Genomic DNA, 22121 nt, shown 5'->3' with positions numbered 1-22121 from the left:
TTTCACTACTGAGTACATGTCACAGCTCAAAAAATAGCAACCAAAATGTTCTCTCTGTTTTAGGTGAATGGGGTGCTCAATAATCTCCCCCGTACCATTCAAGATGGAAAGATCCGTGCTTATCAGCATGGTAACAACATCATTGTGAGAACCAATTTTAACCTGGAACTGAGCTATGACTTGATCTACTTCGTTCTGGTCACTGTCCCAGGGAACTACAAGAACCAGTTGGGTGGCTTGTGTGGGAACTATGATGGGGACAAGAAAGATGAGTTTCTGCTGCCTGATAAGACACTGGCTGCTGATGCCACCACATTTGGCTCTGCCTGGAAAGTCCAGATTGCCGGGGTGACCTGTGACCATGGCTGTGGAGCACCTGGCAATGCCTGCCCTGTCTGTGAGGACAAAAAGAAGGAAGTCTTCCGGAATGACAACTATTGTGGCATTCTTAAAAGATCGAATGGCCCCTTCAGTGCCTGCTACGCCACAGTTAGCCCTGATGTCTATTACAACAACTGCATCTATGATCTCTGCATGGGCAATGGAGACAACAAAATACTGTGCCATAACATCCAGAGCTATGTGACTGCATGCCAGGCTGCAGACATCACCATCCAACCTTGGAGGAGTGAATCTCACTGCCGTAAGTTTGGTCAGACTTCAAAAGCTACTGTTAATTGTTACTATCCTGTTTATTTTCAAGAACAGTAATTGTTCCAAAAAAAAAACAACAAAACAGTGGTGATGGTGCAAAGGGCAAAACTCAAAAGACTTCGAAACACAATAGGGTATTCTACAAAGACTCATTTCTATTTCTGTGTATGGTGTTTTCATCCTCCTGTTGATGCCTCTATTTCCTTCTCTTCGCACATTTAAAGCATGGCAGTTCTTCCTTTATAAATGTACTCCCAAAATTCTGTGCTCTCACCTACTAAAAATGTGTTCGATAAACTATCTTATTTTTATTTGTATTGGCAATCAATTTTAATAAAATATATTGGAGAAAGAGGTAAGTTTCATATTACTGGTGCATGCCTCCACGGCCTTGCGCCCTTCTCGTAGTATAATCATTAACTTGCCTCCTTCCTCCTTTTGTAATTTTTGTGTGTTTTATAAATAATTTTAATATAATATTTATGTCAAAAAAATTTTTTTTAAATCAAACAAGATTTTTAAATTAATTGTAATCTCCACTTTGCATAATCGGGATAAAGCAACTTATATTTTTCTTCTATTGCTTTCAATATCTTATCAACTTTCATTGAATGACTAAAATTCATATATCCCTTATGCTCATGAACAATTAAATTTCAATCTCCTTTCAATTTATACGCCATCTATCTTAAATATCCCTAAAAGGGTTTTGTGAACGCCGAGTTCCTATATGTTAAACTACCACTATCCAAATGGAACTGTTAGAGACTTATCTCCCGACACAGCTGTGTTTCGGTCTTTCTTCCTCAGGGGAGAATGTCCATTCCTGTTATCCTTAGTTCATAGTTGATCCAAAGTTCATGGCGTTTTTTCAGGCTATCCGTTCTCTCTCTCCGGCTTACAAGCTCCGAGTGGCGGCGTTATTCTGAGCGCTTTCTTTTTGCTTTAAAAGCTAGTCAGCAGATCACTGCTCAACCAATGGCGTTGGATACGTGTTACGTGTTACATCATATTCACCAGCGAATGCTGATTGGTGGTCTCAAAATTAAAGGGCCGCTTATCCCACGTAAACATACGTAAATTACCATTCTATTTCAAATTAGACTCGCCCACTCTATCTCTTCGTTAAGTCCATGTGGAACATGGACATTCTCCCCTGAGGAAGAAAGACCGAAACGCAGCTGTGTCGGGAGATAAGTCTCTAACAGTTCCATTTGGATAGTGGTAGTTTAACATATAGGAACTCGGCGTTCACAAAACCCTTTTAGGGATATTTAAGATAGATGGCGTATAAATTGAAAGGAGATTGAAATTTAATTGTTCATGAGCATAAGGGATATATGAATTTTAGTCATTCAATGAAAGTTGATAAGATATTGAAAGCAATAGAAGAAAAATATAAGTTGCTTTATCCCGATTATGCAAAGTGGAGATTACAATTAATTTAAAAATCTTGTTTGATTTAAAAAAATTTTTTTTGACATAAATATTATATTAAAATTATTTATAAAACACACAAAAATTACAAAAGGAGGAAGGAGGCAAGTTAATGATTATACTACGAGAAGGGCGCAAGGCCGTGGAGGCATGCACCAGTAATATGAAACTTACCTCTTTCTCCAATATATTTTATTAAAATTGATTGCCAATACAAATAAAAATAAGATAGTTATCGAACACATTTTTAGTAGGTGAGAGCACAGAATTTTGGGAGTACATTTATTTGGATTTCTCATCACAAGCGGAGAGAGATACTGAGTTCTTCCTTTATAACATTGCTAAAGTATGAGCATGCTTTCAAAATACCGATCCACCGTGACTATTTCATCTTGCTCTTTACAATGTTTGGCAGGCCTCCTAATGACCCATTTTTCTCCACTGCAATCGATTCCAAACTGAGTTGCACCACTTACCTTTCTTCAAATTCACTAGGACCTTGTTAAGTCATTTCTTTAGGTCCCCATCCTTTCAAGCTTTTCTTACTCCCTACAAACTCATTCACTCTGCAGCTCCTTATTATCCCTCTTACCTTCTGTCTCACTACGCCCTTCCTTGTGACCTCTGTTCATCTTTGCCCTTCCCCTCAACCACCAACTTCTGACCCTGCAATTTCCACCTGGCCAAGGCATATGCATGGAATAGACATCCTGATTCAGTAATTACATTTTAAAAAAGGTATAAAAATAATTTCATAACTTCACATTGTTAAATTATCTCTTTCTTTCATGATTCCATATTATTAAACAACCTTCAGAAAAGCTGATAAGGAACATAGTGAGGGCAAAGGTAGCGCCGGCGCCATTTTGAATATTGGCAATACGGCCCGAGTGCAGGAGGTCGCTCCCGGACCCCCGTTGGACTTTTGGCAAGTCTTGTGGGGGTCAGGAGGCCTCCCCAAGCTGGCCAAAAGTTCCTGGGGGTCCAGCGGGGGTCCTGGAGTGATCTCCTGCACTCGTGACGTCTGGTGACAGGAACCAAAATGGCGCCGGCACTACCTTTGGCCTGTCATATGGTAAGGGCAAAGGGCCACCGGTGCCATTTCTATTAACGCAGCCGTGGCCCGAGAGCGGGAGATCGCACCGGGACCCCCCCCACTGGACCCCAGGTAATTTAAAACATTTCAGGAGGGTGGGGGATTTGTTTTAAAGGGTCGGGGTGGGTTTTAGGGTTGTTTTGGTGTGCCGGTTTTCCCGCCCTCCCCCGATTTACGATTTTTTGATGATAAAGCGGGGGAATTGCTATTATATCTCGGCTCTAATGATTTTTGACGATTTAAAATATATCTGACGATTGTTTTAAATAGTCAAAAAACGATTCACATCCCTAATATTCGCTAGCACAGTCTATTGTAAAACACTTTTCCTAGCGTTACCACTACAAATACTACAGAACTCGGCTGCCAGAATACTTACTGGAAAAAGCAGAAGGGATCATATCACTCAAACACTTGCCGATTTACACTGGCTGCCAATAGAGCAAAGAGTACAATTTAAAACGCTACGCTCAATTCATAAACTAATCAATTGTTATGCTCCTGCCCGCAAGAAACGTGGGCAGGCTCTTACCTTCTCACAGACAGCCAGTCAGGCTGCTGACGCTGCTGCTTGCTTTCTCCCTGAATCAGCTGGGGCTGTCCCCGCAGCTGTTCCCATGCGGCCGGCTCCTCTGTTCCTGCCTTCCCCCGACGTGCTGCTGCCATCCTGGGCCCTTCAGCCAGCAGGGAGGCCGTCTCTGCTGGTGCCTGCTACAGCCCGGGTCCTTGCCTGGCTGGGAAGCCGTCCCTGCCAGTGCTTGCAGCCTGCTACAGCTCTCTGCTCTGCCTGCAGTCTTACCTCTCCTCCTGGGGCTGTCTTCACGGCATGGAGCCGTTCCTGCAGTCAGCCCTTCTCCTGCTTCAGTCCTTGCAGCTCTCTGTTCTCTCTGCCGGTGCCTGCAGCCAGCCTTACCTCTCTCTGCTTCTTTCTGCTTCTGTCCTTGCAGCTGGGAGCTGCTCCACTGACCTGCCTTCACCCAGCTCCAGCCCAGGGCTGCTCCACTGCTTCCCTGGCCTTCCACGTGGCTGAGGACGCCACCAGCTTCCAGCTCTTCTCTCCAGCTCCCTAGGGCGTGAGCGCGCGTCTCTCTGCTCCTCTTCAAGGGCCAGCCAGGTGTGGCCTCCTGCTGACCCCTCCCTGGGCGTTGTCCACTTCAGCTCTAATAAAGGGCTCAGCTTTCAGTCTATCTTTGCCTTCACAAGGAGTTGGTCACTCCTGAGATCCTTCGCTCCAGGAAGTTGTCCGTGTTCCAGCACTTCTGCAAGGTCCTGTGTTTCGTGTTACCTGTCGGAGCTCCTCGTCCAGTCCTGATGTCTGCTTGCCGTTCCAGTCCCAAGGTCTGTCTTTTGATCCAGTACTTGTGTTCCAGTCCTGATGTTCCTGCTGTTTCAGATGTCCATGTTCCAGCCCTGAGGTGTGTCTCCTGTTCCAGTATCCGTGTTCCCGCTGTTCCAGATGTCCTTGTTCCAGCACCGAGGTCTGTCTTAATCCTTGTTCCTGATCTTGATGCTTTAACCTGCCTCGAAGCTGCCAGGAGTGCAGCGTATCCTTGCCTCGAAGCTGCCAGGAGTGCAGCAACCTGCTCTTCCCTGTGCTCTCCCGCTCACAGGGTGGTCCGCGACTCAGTCCCGCGGGTGGTCTGAGTAGGGCGCCCTGAGGGACAGTGCCCATGTCTTCCTTCAGCCCTCGTTCCTGACTCCACCTCTGTGCATCCAGTACCTCGTCCTGAGTCCACGTCTGTGCCTGTCCACGTCTTTGCATCCTGCACCTCATTCCTGAAGTCCACGTCTATGCCTGAGTCTACGTCGGTCCTGAGTCTCGTCTGAATCCATGTTCCAGTCTTCGCTGCCCTGGCCTCCATCCGGCCTGCCGCTTCGTGCCGTACCCTGCGGCAGGTCCGAAAGGGCTAGGATCGGTCGGAGGACTGTTCACAAGACCAACATTGCGTTGTTGGGTCTTCCGAAGCGTGCAGGTCCGGAGGAGGGCCTGTCTTCCATGTCACTCCAGCCCTGCTCCCGTCCAGCCCATGCTCGGGCATTCCACGCCTCCCTCGGCACCTCTTCAGAGCCCTCTGGGGTCGAGCCGTGGCCCAAGGACACACATCACCCAGGAGTGGGATCGCTCTCCTAGCGCTCCACAACATCAATGACAAAAATTCTGATTGGCTAAACACTGCATTACGACTGCGTCCCCCAAAGAAATGTCAGATCAGCCAATAAAGCTCTACTAACCATACCCTCAGTCAAAACAACAAAACTGACCCAAGTTAGAGAGAGAGAGCACTATCTCTAGCGGGTCCAATATTATGGAACACAATGCCACTCGAAATAAGATTAATGAAAGATTTAAAACTCTTCAAAAAAGCCTTTCACAGTGAGATCGGTGAGTAAGAACACAGACACAGCTGAAAGTCACCTAAAAGCGTAATTGCTTACTTTAATATTTTTATTATAACTAAGTATTAATTTAAGAGGACAGTATAAAAAGTATATGATTATCCTATTAATCATACAAATGGAAATTCCAATCCACTTCCCATATAGAGTATATTGTAACATGTAACAGAAAAATTTATTGGCATCCTCTAGATAATTCATTAACCAAACCAGACTTATTTACGTGTGTAATTGCAAACCGTTGTGATGGTGCATTTCTAAACGACGGTATAGAAAACTTTTTAAAGAAATAAAATAAAAAAATAATAGTGAGGAATCCTGAAAGTCTGAGATTATTCACAGTGTGAAGTTATGATTTTTTTTTTTTAATTACTCCATTATTTTCTGATAGACATATTGGGTTCAAGGGGTGTTACTTTGAAATTGGCAAGCTTCACAAGTGTTTATTTAAGCATGTTATGATTACATCATATAACCCAGCCCTCTGCTAGAATCTTTGGAAGGTTGGCCTTTGTATGAAGACCCGAGTCTTTTCACTTGTTTAAAATGTAGATACCTTAGAAGTTTTTGCTAAATTTTCTTGGATCTTTTAAGGTCAATATTTCACCACTTTGCGGATCTCGGCAAGTTACCTGAATAAACTTATCCCGCTAACTTAGCTTTCCTAAAGTTGCCAGGTTAAGTAAGCCCATCTAACTTTAACACAGGTCTACAGGGCGACCTCCATTGTCTCCACCAAACTTTTCTCTCGCTTCCTCCTTTCACATCAGTCCCATCCACAGGCCTCCTTTTCTTTTCCATTACCCCTGATCTTTTGCAGCACTCTAGCTCCCCCCTCCTTTTGCCATTGCTCCTTTTAACATTGCTCTTACTTTGCTTCACCTTCGCTCTGTTGCCCTCTCGTCAGCTCTTCTCTCTGTCTTTCAGCTTTTGTTAAGAGCTACATTCATACACTCACCAGATCATGGACTGGCTGCAGCAGCACGGTGGCTCTCTCATGATCAGCTCTTGCATCCGCTCGGGGTGGGCATAGAAGCAGCAGATTGCCATTCATATCTAGGAGCTCTCTGATGGCTACCAAAAGTGCCCCTGACGTCACCTTTCCCACAGGCAGCACTCTGCCATCCCTCTAGCCTGGTGCTATAAGTCATTTTGGCTGCCAATCTCCTCTGCTTTCTCCTGAGCAGGCTTCAGTATCCATCATCATGATTCTCTTTCACTGACTGGACCCCAATAAAGCAGCAGCAAAGCTTCTCTCTGTCTTGCTCTGCTACTGAGCTCTCTCACAAGAGTTGTAATCATGGCCACACGCTGAGTAAAAGCTGTGATTTCAAAACTGAGCAAGCAGATTCTCTCTAAAAATAAATTTAGCCCTCGGCCTCTAATTAGAAGCAGGTTATACGAATATATGGTTTTGCATCTCACTCTTGTTTTTGTTTTGTTTTCCTGTCAAATTAAGCTCTGGCCTGCCCTGCCAACAGCCAGTACAAAGTCTGCGCAGACACCTGCACCACGACATGTGCTGGACTGAACGACCCCGCCCAGTGCCCCACGAGCTGTGCCGAGGGCTGCGAGTGCAATGATGGGTTTTTCTTCGATGGACAGCAGTGCATACCCATAGAAAACTGCGGGTGCTTCGAGAGTGGAAAATATTTCAGGGTAAAGAACTGATCATTATTTTATTAGACTGGACACAATTTTCAGAGTTTGTGCATTCCTAATATTGGACAGAGAGAATAATGTTTTTTACATATTGTAAGGGGTACATTTCAGTTAGGTGTCTCACAAAGTACAAAGCACATACCACCCACATAGGGGATCATTTTAAACAGCTGCCTAAAGTAGGTGCCAAAAATGTACATAAGGGTTGGAAAATCTGCCCCGAAATTTCTTCTTGGTGTAATATTCTTGCTGAGATTGCCTTGCTGGACAAACTCACTTTTATGCTTAGGGATAAGAGTGACCTGTATGATTCTATTTGGGGACCTTTCTGCACATGGAGAAGGTGCATTCACTAAGATGTATCCTGCTGACTGTATGTACCTTTCTATTAAGTGCTATTCCCTGTATGTACCCAGATCAGTCCAGCAGATGGAGACAGAGAAAAACTTGAAGAGCACCCCCTGCATCCTTTCAGTATTCTCTGTCTCCAGCAGATGAAGGTGGCAGAACCTGCGGTCCTGGTCTAAATCTCCAGTTTCGGCTAAAATAAAAAAATAAAGGGGAAGAAATTTTCTTTCTCCATTAGCCAAGTTTTGATCAAGCAGGACTTTAAAAAAGAAAAAAAAAAGGCAAGTAGTATAGTTGTCCTCCCAGGGGGTAGGCAGGTCCCTGTGGGACCATCCCCCCTGGTTGCAGGCAGAGCTAGGTGTTGTTGATCCTATTAGCCCTAGTACCCGGAGAGCACTGCCCCGTGCGCGAGATTACCGGTGGTCCGATCCCTCCCCCATGCTCACAGAGAGGCGGCATTCCTCTGGTGAGGCCGTTTGAAAAAAGAAAATAGACAGTTTTGTTTTTAGTTGTCGGGGCAGCTCCCTATGGGTTTTTCCCAGGCTCCGGAGGCACTTTTTCTTGCAGTCTCTCCTCTCCCTCAGCCAGTCATGCCGCACGCAACGCAATGTTGGCCTGCACGGAGCTGGCTACAAGGCTCTCCCGCGATGGCCTAAGGACTCGAAGCCTCCCTGGGGGGGAGGGTCCTTCGAGGATGGCAAGGAGTGCAGCGGCGAGGCCCTAAGGCAGATCCTGCGGTGCGGGTCAACAGCTGCCAGATCGGGAGAGTCTGCCTGACTCATTCCTGCAGGAATGGTGGCCATTTTGACTTTGGCTGCCGTGGCGATTCGGTCAGCAGGGGGAGGGCACCTTCCTTTTTCACTCTCCCCTCCCGACTTGAGTCTGAAGAGTACTCAGGGTTCATTTCATGCCTCTCCTGATGATTTGGTGACCCCCACGTGGGGGTTTCCCAGAGTCAGGCGACATGGAGACACGTACCGTACCAGCGAAGCATCCTCCTCGGAAGATACCCAGTCGGTTAGATCCGCAGGAGGCTACTCGGATTCGGAAAAACCGAGATCAGGGGGGTCCTGCCTTGGGGGCCTTGGACCCACTGAATCTCCCAGCCCTGGATCCGCTGTCACCCATGCCTCTGGATCCTCTGCGATTCGATCAGGAGGAGGAACTGGGGACATCACTTCCAGTGGAAGGTAATGATCCAAGGGTACTCGGTTTGTTCCAGAGGGATGAATTGGATCTGCTAATTCTGCCTATACTAGCAGAGCTGGGGCTTACGCCTCCTCAGGAGGTCCCAGGTCCCAGCGGACCCTGTCCTACCAGTCCTAAGTAGTCCCGCTCGGACTTTTCCTTTCCATCCGATGCTTCTGCAGCTTATGTTCCAGGAGTGGGATACTCCGGAGGACAGCCTGCGAGTGGGGAGAGCAATGGATAAACTTTATCCTCTGCCCGAGGAGTCCTTGGAGCTTCTCAAGGTGCCAAATGTGGATGCTTGGGTGTCGGCTGTCACCAAAAGGTCAACTATCCCGGTGGCAGGAGCGGCGGCTCTTAAGGATCTCCAGGACAGGAAACTCGAGGTCCATCTTAAAAGGATTTTCGAGGTGTCTGTGCTCAGTGTAAGGGCGGCTGTTTGGTGCAGTCTCATGCAATTGGCGAACCTGAGGTGGGTTCAACAGTTCGTCAGTGCTAGGGATCTTTCTCCTTAAGAAGAAGAGTAGGCTAAGTGTTTGGAAGCGGCAGTGGTGCATGACGCAGATGCTTTATACAACCTTCTCCGTAACTCGTCCCGGACTATGGTATCAGCAGTTTCGGCCAGGAGGCTCCTGTGGCTCTGGAACTGGTCTGCTGATGTGTCTTCCAAGACTCAGCTGGGAGGACTCCCTTTTAAGGGCAAGTTCCTTTTTGGAGAAGATCTGGAGCAGCTCATAAAGTCCTTGGGAGATAATGAGGTGCATAAACTGCTGAAAGACAAGCCTAAGGCCTACAGTAATTTCGTTCCTTCCTGCTCTCATTTTCGGGGTCAGCGCCACTTTCGTCAGAACAGGGCACCGCCTTTTGCTCAGCGGCAAGCATCGGCGAGATCCTAGGCCTGGGTTCACTCCTTTCGCGGTTGCAGATCTTCCCGCGACGGAGTTGCACAAGGCTCTTCATTGCCCAAGTCCTCCCAATGAGATAGCGCCGACCCTTTCCTCCTTCCCAATTATAGGGGGTCAGCTCTCCCTGTATTACGAGGAGTGGGTCAATATAACGTCTGCCCAGTGCGTTCTAAACATCATAGAACACGGTTACACTGTTGAGATTACTTACCTGGTAATCTTGTTTTCCTTAGTGTAGACAGATGGACTCAGGACAAATGGGATAGTATCCGCATGCTAGCAGTTGGAGACGGATCTGACGTCAGCACGGGGGCGTGTATATATCCCCACAGGAAGCGCAGCTGTTCAGTAATCTTCCTTGCAAAAGCTGTTATGGATGTGTGTACTGACGCTCAATGAAAAGTAAAGAAAAAAGTGAAAACAGGCCTCCCCTGACCGATTGACAGTGGCTGGAGACCGCCAGCCTTCCCAACCGGAAGGCGTGGATATAGGCAGAGTGTACGCTCTTAGGAAAACAAAAGTCAAAGGCTTACTTGGAATCAGTGAAAACCCATGTACACAGGCAGCTGGGCGGGATGCTGAGTCCATCTGTCTACACTAAGGAAAACAAGATTACCAGGTAAGTAATCTCAACATTTCCTGGCGTGTAGCCAGATGGACTCAGGACAAATGGGATGTACCAAAGCTTTACACCCCGCCTGGGCGGGAGGCTGCCTGAGGACCATGCAGTACCGCCCTCGCAAAAGCCGAGTCCTCCCTGGCCTGGACATCCAGACGGTAGAACCGAGAAAAGGTATGGAGGGAGGACCATGTCGCCGCTTTACAGATGTCCGCCGGTGACAGCATCCGGGATTCAGCCCAAGACGCCGCTTGGGCTCTGGTAGAATGAGCCTTAACCTGTAGAGGCGGAGCCTTCCCAGCCGCCACGTAGGCGGCTCTGACCACGTCTTTAATCCAGCGGGCAATGGTGGGCCGAGAGGCCGCTTCACCTTGCTTCTTCCCGCTGTGTAGGTCGAACAGATGGTCTGTCTTCCGCAGGTCTTGAGTCATTGTCAGATACCTGGGCAGCAATCTGCCGATGTCAAGATGGCGTAATAAACGGCCTTCTTCAGATTTCTTCAAACCTACCGTGGTAGGCAAGGATATGGTTTGGTTAAGATGAAATTGTGAAACCACTTTAGGGAGAAAGGAGGGAACCGTCCGAAGATGGATAGACTCCGAAGTGATACGTAGAAAGGGATCACGGCAGGACAGCGCTTGTAGTTCAGAGACGCGGCGAGCGGAGCATACGGCCAGCAGGAATACCAACTTCAGGGTTAGAGACCGTAGAGACAAGCCCCGAAGGGGTCGGAAGGTGGATCCCGCAAGGAAATCCAGAACCAGATTAAGGTTCCATAATGGTATAGGCCACTTTAGTGGCGGACGAATATGCTTGACGCCTTGCAGGAAACGAGAAACATCAGGGTGCTTGGCGATAGTCTTGCCACCTCTCCTGGGCCCATAGCACGATAGTGCCGCTACCTGAACCTTGATGGAGCTGAGGGAGAGACCCTTCTGAAGCCCATCCTGCAGGAAATCCAACACAATAGGAATAGTGGCAGCATGTGGACTGGTGCCATGAGAGTCGCCCCATTCTTCAAAGATTCTCCAGATCCGTACGTAGGTGAGGGATGTGGAAAACTTGCGAGCCCGGAGGAGTGTATTAATCACAGGCCCCGAGTAACCCTTTTTCTTCAGTCGAGCCCTCTCAATGGCCAGACCGTAAGAGAGAACTGAGCCGGATCCTCGTGCAGAATGGGACCTTGACGTAGAAGGTCCCGGAGAGGAGGCAGGGGGAGAGGCTCCCCTGCCAGCAGGCGTCTGAGGTCCGCGTACCAGGGTCTTCTTGGCCAGTCCGGGGCCACCAGAAGAACTAGGCCCTGGTGTGACCGAATCCTGTGGATGAGGGCACCCAGTAGAGGCCACGGGGGAAAGGCATATAGAAGAGTCCCCGGAGGCCACGGCTGGACCAGAGCATCGATGCCGTGCGAGCACGGGTCGCGTCTGCGGCTGAAGTATCTGGGTACTTGAGCATTGGACTTGTCTGCCAGTAAATCCATGGCCGGGATCCCCCAGTGATCGACAATCATCTGGAAAGCTGTGGGGGACAGCTGCCACTCGCCTGGATTCAGGCTTCCTCTGCTGAGGAAGTCCGCTGTGGTATTGTCCTTCCCGGCAATGTGGACGGCGGAGATGTCCCGCAGATTCGCCTCTGCCCAAACCATGAGTGGGGCGATTTCTAGAGATACCTGTCGGCTTCTGGTTCCGCCCTGACGGTTGATGTAGGCCACCGTGGTGGCGTTGTCGGACATCACTCTGACAGCTCTGTGCCGCAGCCGTGGAGCGAAACGAAGGCAGGCCAGTCTGACTGCCCGGGCTTCCAGGCGATTGATGTTCCATGTGGACTCCTCCCTGTTCCAGCGCCCTTGCGCGGTGAGTTCTTCGCAATGTGCTCCCCAGCCGCTTAGGCTGGCATCCGTGGTGAGCAAGATCCACGTGGGCGAGGACATCCGCGACCCCCTGCTCAGGTGGTCGGACCGCAACCACCACCGCAGCTGGGTCCGAACATGGACCGGTAGAGGGAGGTGCGTGGAATAGGCTCAGTGATGGGGGCTCCAGCGAGAGAGCAGGGAATGCTGTAGTGGTCTCATATGGGCTCGTGCCCAAGGCACCACGTCCAGAGTGGAGGCCATGAGACCCAGAACTTGCAGATAATCCCAAGCTAACGGCCGACTGGTTCCCAACAGATACTGGATACGCTGCCGAAGTTTCAACTGTCTCTTGGTCGTAAGACTGACCGTGTCCGCCCGAGTGTTGAACCGTACCCCCAGATATTCTATGGACTGGGAAGGCTGTAGGCAGCTCTTGCTGAGGTTGATGACCCAGCCCAAGCTTTCCAGAAGGGCGATCACCCTGTCGGTTGTCCGCAGGCTCTCCACTCGGGATTTCGCCCTGATCAACCAGTCGTCTAGGTAGGGATGGACCAAGATCCCGTCCCGCCTGAGTACCGCCGCCACAACCACGATCACCTTGGTGAATGTCCTTGGGGAGGTGGCCAACCCGAAGGGGAAAGCTCGAAACTGGAAGTGGCGGTCCAGAACCTTGAAGCGTAGGAAGCGCTGATGATCTGGATGTATCGGAATATGAAGATAGGCTTCGGACAGGTCTAATGCCGTGAGGAACTCTCCGGGCTGGACTGCGGCTTTGACGGAGCGCAGAGTTTCCATGTGAAACCTCGGCACCCGTAAGTACCGATTGAGGGATTTGAGGTCCAGCACAGGCCGAAAAGTGCCCCCTTTCTTGGGTACTATGAAATAAATGGAATAGTGTCCAGAATTCACTTCCCAGGCAGGCACTGGGAGGATGGCGTTCAAGGTCAGGAGCCTCGTCAGGGTGGCCTCCAATGCTGCCTTCTTGAGCGGGGAACATGAAGACTCCACAAACCTGTCCGGAGGAAGATGATGAAAGTCCAGATAATACCCCTCTCGGATAACTGCGAGGACCCACTGGTCCGACGTGATCTCGACCCATCTGGGGTAGAAGAGGGTCAACCTGCCCCCTATGGCTTCGTCCCCCAGATGAATCGGCAAATTCTCATTGTGGGATGCGACCGGGACCCCCACCCGGCCCGTTCCCCCGTCTGCGCAGCCTGGACCGAAAGGACTGATTCCTGGCCGGAGGACGCGGCGTCTGGTAGCGCCCTCTATATGGAACAAATCGCTGTGAACTCCTGCCCCTGGAGGGCCGGGGACCGGAGCGCTGTCCCCTCCTGGACCGGTCTTCTGGTAGGCGAGGCACAGGAGAGGAATCCCAGGAAGCGACAAGCTTATCAAGGTCACTGCCAAACAGAAACGAGCCCTGAAAAGGCAATTTGGTGAGGCGAGACTTTGAAGGTGTATCAGCGGACCATGGCTGGATCCATAGGTGTCTCCTGGCGGCCACGGAAGACGAGATCCCCTTAGCCGTGGTTCGAACCAAATCCGATGCGGCATCGGTGAGGAAGGAAAGAGCGGGCTCCATGTCAGCCGCCGGAGCGTTGTTCCGGACCTGAGACAAGCAGGCACGAGTGACCACCGTGCAACAGGCCGCAATCCTCAAAGAAAGACTTGCCACCTCAAAATTTTGCTTCAGAATGGCGTCCATCCGCCTGTCCTGGGGCTCCCTGAGGGCCAAACCCCCTTCCACAGGAATGGTAGTGCGCTTGACCACAGCGCTAATTAAGGCGTCCACCTGAGGGCATGCCAGGAGGTCCTGGAGAGCCGGTGCCAATGGGTACATGCCTTTCAGGGCCCGGCCCCCTTGAAATGAGGCCGCCGGTGCCGCCCATTCCAAATCAATGAGTCGCTGAGCTGCCTGCAAGAAAGGAAAATGGCGGGCTGTAGGACGAAGACCTTCCAGCAGGGGGTTCTGCGCAGAAGGAATCGAAGCACTGGGTCCAGTGATATCCAACTCCGCCAGACACTGAGACACGAGGTCCGAGAGGTCCTCCTTAGGGAAAAAGCGCCGCATAGTCCTATATGGCGCAATCCCCGGGGGGAGGTCCCCTTCGTCCGGGAGTTCGGACTCGTCCGGTGAAACCTCCTGGTCCGAGTGATCGGGACTGTCCAATAGCGGGAGGTCCCGCTCCCGAGAAGGCTGCGAGGGTCCCGGAACAGGATCCCTAGAGGCTGCCATCATGGCGGCAGCCGCAGCATGCGCCGTAGATGCCGCCACCGCAGGAACCGCAGCAACCGCCGGAAGAACAGGCGCAGCAAGGACCGTAGGGGCAGGACGCGAAGCCGTCTGCATCTGGACAAAGGCATGAATTCCCTGAAAAAGATCCACCCAGGAAATGGAAGCAGCCTCAAAACGCCGGGGTACAAGCTCCCCCGGGATTCCTGAGCGGTCGAGACTGCCTCCCAAATCCGGGGTAGCCGCAGGTGAACTGTCAAAAAACTGCGGCTGAGATTGGTCCTGGCCGGAGGGTCCCCCGGCCGCCGCACATTGGGTACACAGGGAGTCGGGGTCAGTACCGCGCGTGGCACGAAGGTGGCATGCGGAGCAGAGGCCCAGAGCTGAAACGGCTAGAGCAAGTGGCGGCGCAGCTGCGGCCGCGGCTGCGAGCTGATCCATGAGCAAAATATAGCAAGCGTGCGCTTCTTATGCGGCAGCAATAGGCGCAGGCTAGAACAGGCGCACAATAGCAATAGGATGCGGCAGCAATAGGCGCTGAATAGAGCAAGCGCACAATAGCAAAGGCAAGCGGCAGCAATAGGCGCTGAGCAAAACAAGCGCACAATAGCAATAGTAAGCGGCAGCAATAGGCGCTGAGCAAAACAAGCGCACAATAGCAATAGTAAGCGGCAGCAATAGGCGCTGAGTAGAAACAGGCGCACAATAGCAAGAGTATGCGACAGCAATAGGCGCTGAAAATAACAGGCGCACAATAGCAACAGGCTGTGGCAGCAAGAGGCGCTGAGTAGAACAGGCACACAATAGCAACAGTGTGCGGCCGCAAGAGGCGCCGAGCAGAATAGGCGCACAATACTAAGCAGGTAGCAAGATACACCTAATGGCAGACATACAGCAGCAATATGCGGCACATACTCACAGTGGCAGCCAATAAGCAAGAACAAGGAGGAAAGAAAGCCGCGCCCATTACAGGCGCGGAATACCTGAGTAAGGCCACAAATGGCGTCCTCCACGGCTTGCCACGCCGCCGGTCCTCTAGATAGCGGAGACCTGGGTGAAGAGACGTACGCCTTACCAAATCTTCAGCGCTGCCGGGCCGGATCACAGGCGGTCTCCGGCTGCGAGGGGAAAGGGCTGATACCTTTCACCGCCGCGGTTGAGGCACTGCACCCGCCACCTCGTCCACGCCGGGAGCGAGGGCCTCGGCGGGACCGAGGACTTTCACCTCCGGGGGACCACGACAGTCACCCCGGGAAGCTCAACTGGGGGGCACGGCCAGAACGGCCCCTGAGGAGCGCGGGGCTCAAAAAGGTGTTGAAGAAAGGTAAAGTAGAATCTAGAAGAGAAGAAAACAAAAATGAAAGTAGTCTTGGAAAGCACGCTGAACCAGCGTGCAGGCACTCCAAACTGCTTTGGAGACGGAAATTACTGAACAGCTGCGCTTCCTGTGGGGATATATACACGCCCCCGTGCTGACGTCAGATCCGTCTCCAACTGCTAGCACGCGGATACTATCCCATTTGTCCTGAGTCCATCTGGCTACACGCCAGGAAATTTAGAATTTTCTCGCCCTCTGTGAGACCTGTTTTCGGTCTCTCCCTGTGGCTCCCCAGTGAAAAAGCAGATAATGGGCCAGACCCTCCGTCAGCTGGAAGATCTGGGAGACATTGTTCCGGTCCCCCTGGATGAGGACCAGGAGATAATCCATCTATTTCGTGGTCCTCAAGAAAGAGGGCACCTTCCAGCCGAAAGACCTGAAGAAGGCGACAGAGCTCTCAAGGTGCCACATTTTTTTTGGAAACTCTGCACTCCATCATTGCTGCCGTACTCAATGGAGAGTTTTTAGCTTCACTGGATTTGACGGAGGCATATCTGCATATCAGAATCTGCAAGGATCATCAGAGATTTCTGCGCTTCATGGTCTTCGACAGGCATTATCAGTTTTGGGCCCTTCTGTTCGGCATGGCGACGGCCCGTTGTACCTTCACCAAGGTGATGGTGGTGGTGGCGGCTGCCCTCCGGTGGGAGGGGGTACTGGCTCACTTGTATTTGGACGACTGGCTCATTCATGCGAAGTCAAAAAACCTCTGCAGACTGGCGGTACACAAAGTGTTGCATCGCCTCCACTCCCACAGTTAGATCGTCAATCCTCCCAAGAGCTATCTGATTCCTTCACAGGTCCTGGACTTTTTGAGTGCGCGATTCGATACACGAATCACTACGTATTCCTCAGGCATGAACGGATAGTCAAGCTGATGTCTCAAATTCAACATCTGTTGTCACTGCCAGTACCCAGGGTCTGGGATTACTTGCAGGTTCTTGGCTCTATGGCATCCACTCTGGAGTAGGTCCTCCTCTGGGCGTTTGCTCATATGTAACCTTTGCAGAGAGCCTTGCTTTCCTTCTGGGATCCAATGTCAGAAGAATTCCAGGTTCCTTTACCAGTCCTGGTGTCAGTCATATCCAGTCTTGATTGGTGGCTGATCATCGACCGCTTGGAGCGAGGGATGGACAGGAGGTTCTTCAGTGGGTGATTGTGACCACGGACATCAGTCTCTCCGGTTGGGGAGCCGTGTGACAGTCTCAGTCGGCCCAGGACCGGTGGTCGCGACAGGAAGCGCAATGGTCCATCAATCGCTTAGAAACACAAGCAGTGTACTTTGCGTTGCGGAAGTTCCTTCCTCTCATCCGCCATTGGGTGGTACGGGTCTTGTCCGACAATGCGACAATGGCGGCTTACATTAATTGTCAAGTGGGAACAAAGAGTCGTCCCGAAGTTTTGGAAGTGGACCTATTGATGGCCTGGACAGAGCGCCATCTGGCTCTGTTGGTGGCCTCTCACATAGCCGGGGTCGACAACATACAAGCAGACTTCTTGAGCCGCCAGAGCCTGGACCCCGGAGAATGGGAGTTATCCGAGGAAGCAATGACCCTCCTCTCTTGCCAGTGGGGCACTCCTCATTTGGACTTGATGGCGACTCAGAAAAATGCAAAGGCCCCACGCTTCTCCAGTCGCAGAAGGGAACATGGGGCAGAAGTGATAGATGCCCTAGTCCTTCCTTGGCCTAGCGACGTTCTGTTCCACTTGTTTCCCCCATGGCCTCTTGTAGGCAAGATTCTAAGAAGAATAGAAATTCACCCAGGAAGGGTTATCCTTGTTGCTCCGGAATGGCCCCGGAGACCATGGTTTGCGGATCTCATCAACCTGGATGAGGATGGTCCGCTGTGCCTGAGTCATATAGCAATTTTCAAAATCCAGTTACCCATGTAAAGTGCATCTAACTTGGGTAAAACCTATTGACAATTCAATGGCATAGATTATAGCCCACGTACACAGGTAAAGTTCATTTACACATGTCCGCCCCCCCCCCCCCCCCCCCATTGTAAGGGTGTAAATTATTTTGAAAATCAGGCCCTTCATATGGAAAATCGAAAAATATGTGCATAAGTGCAAACCTTTCCCCAGTCCTGTCCCTGAGAACTTTTCCCCTCAGTGCAGGTGAACTTACATGCAAACAGGACATATGAGAATACGTTTACCCGCATATCAGGCGGCGTTTTATAAAAGGTAAAGCACTCTCTTACCCACGGAAATGCCCTGGATGATTATCCTCATAGGGGCTCATTTATTCAACTGCTATATTTTACAGCAGGAAAGGAGAAATATTGCGAGGGAGGGGGCATTCCCGTAGTGTTTGGCTCCTCCCTGCAATATTTATCACGGAAAAAACCCATGACAGGGACACGAGGCAAAACACACGATGATTGTCCACTTCGCCCAGGGCTGCCATCATGTTCATACCTTTTAGGGGTATCAGACTATGATAAGTGATAACACTTTTCTGAATTCAAATAGGAAATCCAAACTCCAGTGGCAGGAAATAAGTAAACGGATGCACTTCCTAGTTAATGAAAATGAAATGGGTCTGTAGTTCTTTACTTGTTTTCCACTGAAGAAAAGAGACTGTGTGAGAATGAGACCTTACAGGGTTCAGCTTCCTGCTCAACATTGTTTCTCTCAGGACTCATTTACTTCACCCAGACGTTTGCTTTCACTTTCATCACCAGAGAGATATTTTAACTAAGAATGGGGAGAGTAATTTTCAACCAACCCCTGTGGATAGCCTGAATTTTCCAAGCAGAAAATCAGAGCTAGAAATCCATGTTTGCAATGGTGCAGCTGTTCGTTTGTCCGGGGCTTAGCTGGCAACCCTACTCTTAGGCGTCTTGCCTCGGTACTCACTGAGCAATGCTCTTTCCTAGGTCCTCTATTCTCCAAATTTGCATGCAATAACCATTCTACTATAATATATGCCTTCTGAAACACATATTAAATTATAAGTCTGAAGATAGCAACATGAGTGAATATATTTCCGAGATAGTAATGTGCCACGGTGTTGGATAAACATGGTGGGCAGTTTGAGAAATAGTTTCACTTCCAATCATACCCACAAGCCTTCATCAGCATGGAGTCATGTTCTTTCAAATCGATTAACTTATTATTGAATTGCACTACCACGTTAATACGGGCTGTTTTCTGCTGATTAAGTGCACTTGTTGTATACATATGCAATAGATGAGCATTGAGAAGATTCATTATTAGAACTGGCTACAGGCGCAGATAAAGTGACTTTATGAAGGCCTACGCACAGAGAAGCGAAAGCTGGGATTCCAGCTGACTGAAAGGAAGGTAAAGCAACATGTCCAATGTCACAGAAAGTGTCAGTGGCAGAGCTGAAGATGGAAATTTAGGAACTTAGGATCCCTGACATTAATCTATAATCTATAGGGATGTGCAGACAAAAAGTTTATGTTCATAAGTCCATAAGTCGAAGGTGAGGGTCAATTTAGGTCAATATGGACATATGTAGAATTCCATAAGTTGAGGCTATGTCCATACGTGCAACCGGTTCCCTAAATAAAAATTTAAACCCCTCACCCTCCTTAATCTCCCCCCCCAAGACTTACCAAAACTCCCTGGTGGTCCAGCGGGGAGTCAGGAAGCCATTCCTGTATTCCTTTGCGAGGAGCACGTGACGTCAGCGTCACTCTGACGTGACGTGGACATCACGTGGTCCACGGCGGTTCTGCTCCCGGACCCCTCGTTGGACCCAACCGGAACTTTTGTCCAGCTTGGGGGGGCCTCCTGACCCCCCCAAGCTGGCCAAAAGTTCCGGCCACTCCGCGCCACTCTGACGTGACGTGGACGTCACGTGGTCCACCACGGTTCCGCTCCCGGACCCCCCGTTGGACCACCAGGGAGTTTTGGTAAGTCTTGGGGGGGTCAGGAGGGTGGGGGGTTTAAGTGTTTATTTAGGATCAACGATTTCCAACTTATTCAACATAGCTATGTTGAATAAGTTGGAAATCGCGATCGTTGCGCCTCATCACTTTTTTAAGTTAAAAAAAAAAAAAAGTCGTGTTTTACATATCCGTTCAAAACGAATGCACACCCCTAATAATCTATAGACTACACCACTTTCTCTGTGGGCAAAGGGTGCTCATAGGGGAATGAAGGCGTTCTGCACTCCTTAATTCTCATTCCGGCAGACTGGCATGCAGCTCCATCGGAAAACGTCTGTCGTCCCCTACACAGTGCCAGTGTTATAAAGGCAGTGGTCAGAGTAGCTCCCAGGCTTGATTTTGGCACGACATTCTTAGAAAGATCCTGCTGAGGACATTCTTTAGTAAGGATCCATTTGGGAGTTGTCATGGATTGGGCATTTGTCACCACAACTATCAGGGCATTCAAAGCTGCGCCAAACTCATTCACATTTCTGGTGGCTTGACTGTTGGGCAGCATGAAGTCATCTTTGGTATCATCATTGAAATTGCTACAGGAACCAGCCACTTTACCCTTGTAGGAGCTGGGGATTGCAACAACCACATAATACCAGGTATCTTAAAGGACTTTCAGGCCAAAGTCCGCCTGCAGGATGATATTGTTGTCTTCCTGGCTGATCCGTACTTTTCTATCATGCATAATCACTGGCAGGTTGACAATTTCTCCATCAATCTATAATAAGACAGATGCACAAGAATCCTTTCAAATTTCACTGGACCACCTGAATCAGCATCTTCTTATTTGCCCTTAGGTTCCTTAAAATCCCTCTCAATAAGAAAAATTAGATTATTTCACTGTATCAAGAGACAAATAGATACTTTATGGACTTGATTTTCAAAGTGACTTACATGTATAAGTCTATGTTTTATATGCAAAAGTGGCATTTTAAAACTCTATTAGGGTGTTGGCCATTTTGCATGTACTTTTACCTGCACTAAGAAGAGAATTATTGGGGGGGGGACCTGCTGAGGAGCAGATATAACTTTCTACACGTATGTATACCAGGAAAACCCGCAAATTTTCAAAGCTTGAACCTTCAAAACCTCTTCAGATGTCCCCATATGGTCTCAAAAGTTTATGTATCACATTTTTGGATAACTCATTTAGCGATCAAATCAAAGGTTTCACAGCATGAAAGGAATACACTGTATCATGCTAGCTTCCCAGTTAAGAGGTATCTTTACTGGAGTCACAAATGTTTATTGAAAACAACAGAATGGAAGGCATGATTTTTCCCAGTTTCAAAAAGTTGACTCTCTTCCATTTGATCTTTCAGTTTGGACAAAGCATTGTGTCATCGGAATGCAAGCAGAGATGTACCTGCACCGCTGTTGGTATTATGTGCGAGATAACGTTCTGTCAGGATGACGAGACCTGCATGCTGAAAGAAGGAGTATACGGCTGCTTCAAGAAGGAAGGTCAATGCACCCTAATCAAAGAAACTCAGTTCACGACTTTTGATGGCATCTCTGGGAAAGTGGCAACCAGTGGACACTTTGAGATGGCGACCAATGGCGGCAGTAGCCCCTGTGACATAGTAAGGGCAAAGGGCCGTCGGCTGCCAGTAATCAAAATGGCATCGACGGCCCTTCGCCCTTACTGTGTCACAGGGGCTGCCACCGCCATTGGTCGACCCCAGTGACATAGTGAGGTTAAAGGGCCGTCGGTGCCATTTTGACTAGTGGCAGAGGACAGCCCAAGTCCAGGAAATGGCTCCTGGACCCCCGCTGGACCACCAGGGACTTTTGGCAGGTCTTGGGGGGGGGGGGGTCAGGAGGGTGGGGGGTTGTAGTAAATTAATTTGGTAGGTCTTGGGGGGGGTCAGGAGGGTGGGGGATTGTAGTTAGTATGGCTCTCATGGAATTATATTTTAAAATATGTGGCATTCATGGCTCTCTCAGCCAAAAAGGTTCCCGACCCCTGATATAGATTCTACTGAGCATTTAATCTCTTATATGATCTTTATCCTGTTGTCTTCTTCCTGCTTTAGTCTTTTGATGCCATTCCTCTTGCTGTGTTGTTCTACACCTACAATTTATGGTTTAAATTGCCAGTGCTGCTGCTGCTCCAAGTCTCTCTTTGGACCTTTCAGTATTTCTACCTCTGTTCCAGCTGAGTTCTAGGTTCTTTTCAGATTTCCCTATGGTATTTGTGACAATCGAATGCTTTACATGGACCTTACTGAGTTATTTTTAATGGTTTCATGTCCTCTTGGACTATTCTCAATCCTTCCCTCACAGTTCTTACTATTGGTCTTATCCTGAAATTAGCCTTTGATGGATTATACCACAGAAAATGGAAGACCAACCCCAAGCCTGAACCCCTAGCCCCTTTCCCAAATGATGCCAAATGAAAAGTATAGCAGGTGTTCTCCAGGGAT

General features: G+C 49.5%; 1 protein-coding gene across 1 annotated transcript; it reads left to right on the top strand.

Moving 5' to 3' along the window:
- Window positions 1-156: 156 nt before the first annotated feature.
- On the top strand, window positions 157-21739 carry LOC115075648 (IgGFc-binding protein-like; the record flags this gene model as incomplete). The annotated part of the gene is made up of 4 exons (XM_029576221.1): window positions 157-643; window positions 7044-7243; window positions 21018-21261; window positions 21732-21739. Coding segments are annotated over 4 exons (939 nt in total), but the record flags the coding sequence as incomplete, so codon positions are not given.
- Window positions 21740-22121: the final 382 nt, after the last annotated feature.

The sequence above is a fragment of the Rhinatrema bivittatum genome, chromosome 14, assembly GCF_901001135.1.
Source record: "Rhinatrema bivittatum chromosome 14, aRhiBiv1.1, whole genome shotgun sequence".
Lineage (NCBI taxonomy): Eukaryota > Metazoa > Chordata > Amphibia > Gymnophiona > Rhinatrematidae > Rhinatrema > Rhinatrema bivittatum.
Note: the sequence above shows the minus strand (reverse complement) of the source record. Positions and strands in the feature narration are given on the sequence as shown.